At 41.3% G+C, this 9480-nt stretch overlaps 1 protein-coding gene and 1 long non-coding RNA gene across 2 annotated transcripts; both read right to left on the reverse strand.

Annotated features, from left to right (window-relative positions):
* Positions 1-3399: 3399 nt before the first annotated feature.
* Positions 3400-4353, reverse strand: LOC123498735. The gene is made up of 2 exons (XR_006672782.1): positions 4280-4353; positions 3400-3791 (listed from the first exon to the last, which is right to left on the reverse strand). It is a non-coding gene; the product is annotated as an uncharacterized LOC123498735 (long non-coding RNA).
* Positions 4354-4574: 221 nt separating this feature from the next.
* LOC123498455 (glutamate receptor ionotropic, kainate 5-like) lies at positions 4575-8262 on the reverse strand. Its single transcript, XM_045245559.1, has 6 exons — positions 8028-8262; positions 7124-7308; positions 6308-6553; positions 5949-6127; positions 5147-5309; positions 4575-4780 (listed from the first exon to the last, which is right to left on the reverse strand). The coding sequence occupies exons 1-6, from the start codon at positions 8260-8262 to the stop codon at positions 4655-4657; spliced, it is 1134 nt and encodes a 377-aa protein (XP_045101494.1). The 3' UTR covers positions 4575-4654.
* Between the last annotated feature and the right edge of the window lie 1218 nt (positions 8263-9480).

Raw genomic sequence — 9480 nt, forward strand, 5'->3', positions numbered from 1 at the left:
GGATTAAAGCTTGCTAACTTTTTCTTTATATCTATTTCTTCCCCTCTAAACTTAGCGTCATTTCGTAGGGTTAACTCCTGAATTTCTAACTCTTTCTCCTGCCTTTTAAGTTGTAACTGAAATTCTCTCTCTCTCTTTTTCTGCCTGTAGTTGCATTTGTTTTTCCTGTAGTTGCATCTCTTTCTCTTCTTTTTCTGCCTGTAGTTGCATTTGTTTTTCTTGCATCCGGTATTCTAGTCTAAGCTTCTCAATTTCCCACTGACTTATCCTACTCTTATCCTGTTCTTCCTGGGGACTGTGTATTATAGTCCTCGTAGAGGCTGCTGACATGGGAGTTAACTCTTCTATGGCATTTCCTAGCAACTGACCTTCTTGCACTAGATGTTCAACAACTACATTCTTAATGACCTCTTTAGTCATCTGAGACGTGATGGGAACATCAAAATGTTTAGCGATGGCTTTCCATTGGTCCTTCTTTATATTAGCATCTTTAAGTTGTTCCAGAGAAGGGTCAGCACAAAAATCTTCAACGTTAAACTGAGCGGAAGCCATATTAAATAGATGTTAAACAAACAACAAAAAAAATGATAAGTGAATTACTTAAGTGAGGAACTTGGCAGAGTGATAATAAAGGCAACCTTGGAAATTACCTAGATTATACTTAAGTAAACACTTATGAGTACAATCACTAATGAGGGGTAAACTAGAGAATTACGGCATTAAAAGGATCCGGATTACTCTAGTTACGAGACTTGAGAGTGAAGAGCGAATTGTACTGAGACTTGTTACTGATAAGGAAGCGGATTAGTCTGTAGGACTAGTTAAAATGGCCAATTATAACTAGCGAGAAAAATGATCCGCGAAGTGAGGGGATTGAGGGTTCGCATGAACATATGATGATCCCAACACTTGGATAACACTTATTACACACCTGCCTATGTGCAAAAATAGAGATAAGTGCTATCGGTGAACACGCCTTTCTACCTGGTTTCCTGCTCTACCACTGCTATGCGATACCAATGAAAGTCACGAAGCACTTTTAACCCAAAAGGAGCCACTTGATCGCACAAAGGTAAATTTAAACCACACGCAGAGTAAGTCACAGAAAAAAACACATCAAAGTCACAACACCACAGAAACACAAAAAATAATGTAATCACACAAAAAGTCACTGGAAAAATGGAACACTGAACAAGGGTTATAAGGGTCCTGTCACGGTCGCCAATTGTTACGTTCACCGGTTAAATGGGTAAGATTGGCATCGGGGAGCCGGTGAACAATAACAATAAAAAAAAAAAACACTGCAGGTTCAACTGGTGAGGAAATGCAAAGGGGCACTTAAAAGCTATTTAATAACCCAATAAAACACATGAAACTGACATACACACATAGATATAACACACAACAAACATGAAATATGACATACATATAGATATAATATATATATATATATATATATATATATATATATATATATATATATATATATATATATATATATATATATATATATATATATATATATAAATAAATACAACAATAAAGAACCCAACTTAATACCTAACAATAATACTAATCCTATATGGAGGCAATGTGGAAAAAACGGGACGAGGGGAAGTGATACTTATGAGGTGTCGCAGTGGTGAAGTGCTGGGTGAGGTGGATCCCACGGTAATCCAAGAGGCGTTGTGTTCACTGGTTGAGGCCTTGACCTCGACTGACTTCCAGAAATCAGGGAGCTCGCTTAACACTTCTGCTTGAGTCGAATGGGGCCGCGTGAATCCAACTTCGGGACAGTAGCGGGGCTTCATGAGACGGTGACGTGGAAGGGGAGGTGGAGAGGTGGCGAACGAGGTAGCAAGCGGAGGAAGTGAGGGTAGTGGAGTATATTACGGGCGGGCCGTAACAAACGTTAGCATCATGTTTATCAGTCATTATTTTTTAATTTGAATGACACATAGCTGACTCCAAACACATCTCGTTCCTGCATATTACTTGAGGGTTTGAGAAAAGACTGTGGGGTTTTCTTTTTACAACCCACAGTACATTTGCCCATATTCAGAAACGCTTTTGCCCACCCCCCGCTACAACAATTTTTCAAGGCCAAAGAGACAACCAGTAGAGTTTTCAAAACAGTTTTTCTTATTAATAAATAGAAATCTTGCCAATCTATCACCAGAACCATAAAAATACTCGTAAAAGCACGAGTATCTTCAACTGGAACCTTTGGAAAGTAATAACGGTGAGAGAGCAAATGGTTTTAGAATATGACCTATTGTGCCTCGCATTAAATTAGAATCTAGGTACTCATATTGGCCGTCAATCATCCGTAGTTAGACTGAGCTTGTGACGGAATTACGAGTCGCAGCAAAATATTTACGAGAGGACTTAGTATGAGGAGGAGGCAGTAGACACCTGCCGAAACGATAATTAGTCCCAGTGAGGTCTACTAGCACTGGTTCAGGGAGTGCTGTGAACTTATCATTAATGCCAGCTGTGACTGAACGTTTCCCTTTGTGTCTCACAACACAAGAGGGCAATCACTGCCTGGCCTCTAAAGACAACTCTCTTCCTCCACAAAAACTACATGCATCTATCTACATACATTCTTTATGCAAAATTTGGAATTGACAAAAAAAAAAACTCCTATACCAACCTCGGAGTCACCTTTCGACAAACTATAAAAATTGTTTACGGACCGGCACCTCAGTGTGCCTTATATATATATATATATATATATATATATATATATATATATATATATATATATATATATATATATATATATATATATATATATATATATATATATACATATATATAATTTTTTTTTTTTTTCTTTTGCCCTTGGCCGAATTTCTCTGTTACATAAATAAAAAATCCGTATTACTGTGTTTCATCTTTGCAATTCTTCAGGAACCTTGCGATGAGTGCAGGATTTTACTTATATTCGTGTTCCTGATTCATCATTTCACTTTACCCTAACTGTAACATATCTGCTTATTTTCTTTAGCTGCTCTTCTTATTGAGCTTCTCTTGTTTGCCATTACATCTCTGCTTTATGGGAACACTGAGGAGGTATAACTCTTGGCTCTCCATGAAGTCTTACCTGCTCGCCAGTCAGAGGCACAACTTTCTAATGAACACTTAAGGGAGGTCACTGCATCAGTAATGGAAACATATTTCTCATACCTAATTCTTATCTCGTAACCCTTGCTTTGACTGGTCATATTCGAGCTGTCCAGGATGAAGAGGCGGCTCGCAGGTGATGCATTCACCGTTTCTGTCTGAAATCATGCCAGAGAGGCGTTTTCAATTCCTGAGAAGTGATGTTCTAGGAATGACAATAATGTGTTGTTTTATACCACATTCTACTGGAAGGGTTAAGGAAAAACAATGTATTATAAAATCCTTATTTATTTGATATGTTAATTCAAAGCGTCAGTGATTTTGAATAAGTGAAATTGTTATAGCATGTGCAAAATCCTATATTGCTTAATCCGCAAACACAATCGCCACTCAGCCTGATATGTGAAAACTCTTGGATGCTGTTTTGGAAATATACATCATCCATGACCATATATGGGGTTTTAGGTGCAGCGGCCGCCGCCATCTGGTAGTATCTGCTTCTGTGAACGTTTTTCCACAGCAGGCGCCTCACCCACTTCTGCACCGTGCTCGGACTGCGTCTTGTCCGCTTGGCAATGGTTCGGAACGACAGCCCTCCGAACCACAGCCATGTGAACAGGTGTTGCTCGGCGGGACCTGTCTTGCAAGCATGCCGTCCCATACTTACGCACACACACACACACACACACACGTTAATCTCACTTCTATATTTACATTTTGATATTGTTCTGTTGTTTTGGTGTCCGTTTAAACAAAAGATAGTCATATCTGTTCGAATCACTGTGTATCTCTTTAAATGGCACAGTTATTGTGAATTTGATCTCTTTAGGTAGTATATAAGTTATCAATACTTTGGGTGTGGGAACATCTATGAAACAAGACATCTTTTTTGTCCCTTTTCGGTATTAATTGAATTTCCATGAGTTGTAAATAATTCTAGAGCAGTTGTAGGTATTTTTTTTATGAATATAACTGAAATAGTACTAGTACATTTTATCATTATGAACGCCAGGATCTTGATTTGTATTAGTTTTATAAGCTCCATCATTGACTTAGATATCTGAATCAAAACTAAAACAAAACTCACTCGACTAAAGGAACTTCACTTACATAATGTACTAGTCAGTCTGTGTAAGTTGTGTAAACTCACCAGTCGTGACGACTTGTATCGCTTCAGAAGACAAAATCGACCTGTTACTGCCGGTGAGAGCGACGGCCGGTCTGTGGACAGCCAATGCAATCACCTCACGTTTTATTTTTCTCCTTCACCTGAGTAACTTATCGTACGGCCGGCCACGGGCAGGCGCAGGGAGGTGTGTGTGTGTGTGTGTGTGTGTGTGTGTGTGTGTGTGCAGCTTCAATAGACTATGTTATTTGTTTTCTTTTACAGAGAATGATAAACTTTAATAGGTTTATTACGCCCGTGGTTCTTAATATTCTTTAATTAATGTACAAAACTAATGACAAACACTTTCCATTGAGAGGTGAGCGTGGCGTGGTGAGCGTTGGACAGTAGTGTGTGTTGTCATGAGCGGCGCCTTAGCACAATCTCCCAGAAGAAGGACAGGGAAGCCAAAGTGTGTCCCAGGATGAGAGTGTAGAATGTACCCTGCAGGTGACTCAAGCCGAGCACCACCTGCTCCTCGCTGGCCTGGGAAGGAAACAGGCAAAGATAATGATAGTAACAATAATATATATATATATATATATATATATATATATATATATATATATATATATATATATATATATATATATATATATATATATATATATATATATATATATATATATATATTAATGCTGGAAAAAAGTACTGGCGCTTTCTTTGAATATAAGTACATTTTTATCAAACTGAAGCAGTAATGACAATAAATACAAAAAACGAACAGCAATAGAAAGGATATTAAAAGCACACTGGTAAAAAAAAAAAAAAATCAGTAATGTATTTACTGCAAATGTATGTATTGGACTAAAGTGGGTTCCAGTTGGATTCCCAAACAAGAGATGCAACCACCTTGACGAGAGCAAGCTGCGTCCCTTCGCCTCGCTCCTGCAAAGCCTGCCGCTCCTTCCTCACTTGTGTAACGATGACCTCGTCCATCCACAGCGCCACCAGCCCCGCGTCTATGAACCGCTGGATGCCCTCGTTGATGCGTGCTCGGAAAGGCGCCCCCTTGCTGGTGTGGTGTGGGGAGAGGAAGCCATGCATGTATTTATTTATTTTTTTTTTTTTACGGTAAGTCCTATAGCGCCTGTAGGCACACTTGAAGAGTGTATGGGAAGCGCTGTTCAGCTTCCGCCCATTAGTGGCGCAGCCAATTTTATTTATAGTGGTACCCATATTAGGGCCCATATCACCGCCCAAGCTCATCTTGAGTGTAACCACCTAGAACTTGGGTATCATGGTGATATGTAGGTAACTTTAAACCACTCGATAAATGGCAAAGTGTTTTAAGGCTGTACGTGGTGGGATTCGAACCTACGCGTGGACGTCTGCCCGATCCCACGCTCACCACCTTATCAATGTATTGCATTCAAACTGAAAACAAATGGTACAAAACATTAAATAAATCCTTAATTGGGAATAATGAAAGAAAAATAAATGAAGACAATGCCAAAGAAGGATGTGATGGGAAGAAATTACTGGGAGTTAATACAGCATGGCAAATGGTGCATGGTCGAGGCGGCTGACTTCCAACAAGGCAAGAATCGTCACATTTCATGACATGAATAAGATGAGACGATGAGAAGAAAAAACATTCGATCTGAACAGGCAAAGAAGCAAAGAATTTGATAGAACCACTGCAACCAGATACCGGAATGCCCACGCGTTGCCGCCGTACAGCGGGTAGCGGGTGGTGCTGATGTGGACGGGGGTGTAGCCTGTCCTGTCCGTGTAGTACGTGGACACCAGTGTTCTGATGAAGTAATAGTTGTCGATGTAGGCGAAGTCACCGTCCATAACTCTCTTCATTCCTTCTTCTTTCTCTACGATCTAGAAGAAACAGATTAAGCATTTTTGAACAACACACACACACACACACACACACACACACACACACACACACACACACACACACCATAGTATTTTCGCAACTGCTCTCACATAACACAGTCACTGAAAAGCTTGTATTGAAAAGAGTAGAATTTGACAACCAACTACTTAACCCCACACCTTGATGAGCTCGTAGACTTTAAGTACTGCCGGATTGGGACTCGAGGCAAAGAACGGTCTGAAGGCACCTGTCATTGGAGCTCCTGGCACGCCCCATACCCAACCCTGTGTCATGCCCCGCTCCGCCAGCTCCTCCATGCTGTTAACGACCGAGGACTTGCTCTCCACCACCAAGTGAGATATGAGCGAGCTTCTGTAGGCTGTCGATAAGATGAGGTACACGAGAAGCCACCATCCAACAAGCATCTGAAATACACAAGTGCGCTCTCTCTCTCTCTCTCTCTCTCTCTCTCTCTCTCTCTCTCTCTCTGGAAAGGAAGAAAGAAAGAAAGAAAGAAGGAAAAACATGTGCGTTCCTCCATATTTCTTGAAATAAGAGGAATAGTATGTTCCCACTGTTTGCTTGGATAGAATGTGAAGAAAAGGAAGATTAAAATAAAGAAAAATAAAAACGAAAAAGAAACTTCCCACCATGCTTGTTAACAAAGAGTTGGAAAACTTGATTAATATACACTCCCTATGTAGATCGAAAATGCTGGTTAGAAAAAACAATACAAAAAAAAAAAGAATGAAAATAAAGCCAGAAAAGGAAAAAAAATAATGTTCCCTACCATATCACTTGAAAATAAAATAAAAGAAAATTTGAACTACTTACTTAAATCGAGAAATCAGAAAGAATAAAAGAAATAAGAAAAAATATCTTCCGCATAACTACCCAAATTGCTGGAAAAAAAATAATAAAACATCACCACTTTGGATCGAGAGACTGGGAAGAACAGAGATAGAGAGGAAAAGAGAGGACAGGCCTCCACCCACCTGGCTAGGCGGGCTGGGAGGCGGCTCGAAGGGGTGGTCCTCCAGCAGCAGCCCCCATCCGTAGAAGATGGAGGACGTGAAGCTGAGGTAGCGGCGTCCACTTATCCAGTGCGACAGTCTCTCCATCACCCACAGCACTGTGCCCCACACCATCACGCACACCACGATGGCGCCCCACACCTCGCCTGCCAGTGGTAGTAGTAGTATTACAAGTAGTAGTATTAGTAGTAGTAGTGGTAGTAGTGGTGGTAGTGATAGTAGTAGAAGTGGTAGTAGTAGTAATAGTAGTAATGATAGTAATAGTACCGATCCTCCCGTGTGACTGTGTTACTGCCGCTGAGTTTGCCTCGTTGCCTCTTGGTACAGTAGAGATTGTTGCATCACCGCATTTACTACCACAGGATAGTATTGCGGAGCGTGTTGTGAGCGCCGCGGTGCCCTCTATCTTCCCACGCATCACCAGATACATCACAATGGACGTGGCCAGGACTGCCACACCATCCATGAGTAACAGTGCATGTAAATCACCTAAAAACTCCTCAGCACCGACCCTTCCTTTCAACATCCTCATCGCAGGTGGACGGACCCCGTAGGCACACCCACTATGGCCGTAGCCGTGACGGTAGCGGAGCAGAACATAGGCTGTTCCTGGTGCAGCCTGGCCTGTATAGATAGACAGTCACCCCGCAACACTTGAACCAACTTGTCACAGGACACTGTGTCCCAGCCTATGCTGTGATCAAGGAATAATAGAATATACAGCTTTGCTTTCTTCTAATACGCATTAGTCATCTTTGGTTCCGGCTAGCATCTTATCAACAGCCTGGTAGCGCACACACACACACACACACACACACACACACACACACACACACACACACACACATCTAATCAAAGTTCTCACCTTCAAGGGGTCTGACCACCGACAGGTACTCAGGCAAAGGCTTTGGCTTGGACGACAGAATCACGAGGGACTCGTCAATGTAAGCCCTTGAGAACTCCACCACCTCTGCTCTGCCTGGCGTCAGTGTCAGGTCCATGGAAAGGTCTGCCAATTCGTGCTGCAGAGTGCCTACCACGCCTGTCCAGTTGCCGCCGCCCGCCGCCGCTCCCCATAACTTGTCCGTGGGTTCTCGCATTATGTACCTTAAACACACACACGCACACACACATACACTTATTCGTAAATCGCATTCCATCGGAGAATTCATGAAAGGACATCCATTTTCATTCGTTTCTTTTCTATGCATTACCCTACCAATGTAGTCCTAAACGTCGGTCCCTTACAGAATCCAACCTTACTGAATTCATACCGATGGATTGCTTATTCAGGGACCCTCATCGTTTTTCATTGTATATGTAATCAAACTTATTAGGAATATTTCACACATCACTGTCTTACCTAAAATACTTAAAACACTGTCACCTCTGCAATTACTCACCTAGAGTTAACCCCACAGACTCGTTTTCAAACTGAACATACTCACGTGAAGTTCAGTTTAGGAGCAAGTGCAGTGAGCATGCGGGTGTTAAGAGAGTCCTCGAACTGAAGCTTGCTGCTGGAACCTTCGTAGACCACTTTGTACTTGATGTATGGGTAGTATGACAACGACACAATGTTCATCTTGCGTCCCATGAACAACTCAGCTTGACCTGTCAAGGCACTAAGAAAACCATGCCTTCAACACGGCTAGTACTGGAATTTTCTCTATACGAACAATATACAATATACAATATATTTACCGAAATCACAATTTTCTGAGAAGGAATCTTATTTTTACACTACTTATAAATTCAAAGTGAAGGAAGTTTTTTTCATGCCGTGTCTGGTGCAACAAGGAGGAAATAACAACTCTCATTTTCATTTACGTATGATTTGTTTTGCTCATAGGAGACCGAAACCCCTCGTAACTGAGGATAGTCTTGGCATGATGTCTACATCCATACATTCACAAGTATTCTTTCTTTCATTCTCAGCCTTTTGTTTATTTAACAAGTAAAGTGTGGAGTTCCGTGCCTGGTTCTGTATTTCCTCGTATCTTCCGTGCGGAGAGGAAAGATCCCCATCAAAAACTAGTCTTGGTTGATTTGTCGATGCTCTGGACTCATTCATATTCAAGAGACTCGCCAACCTGGTAATGAGTATTCGTAATTAACAGCAGAGCAGGATTACCTACACCGCTTCTGAGTTCTTAGAGATTCAATCCCTTTTCGTGGGAACACTTAAGGCTGCGTCACTCTTCATTCATTCAGTGCTGCTCTTCAGTCATTTCCGTTACGCGCGACCATTCCATGCCTCCTTGCTCAACATTTAATGTTCTTTCACTTAACCCTATTTTAACCCTATTTTACTTACG

Source organism: Portunus trituberculatus, chromosome 48 (genome assembly GCF_017591435.1).
Source record: "Portunus trituberculatus isolate SZX2019 chromosome 48, ASM1759143v1, whole genome shotgun sequence".
NCBI lineage: Eukaryota > Metazoa > Arthropoda > Malacostraca > Decapoda > Portunidae > Portunus > Portunus trituberculatus.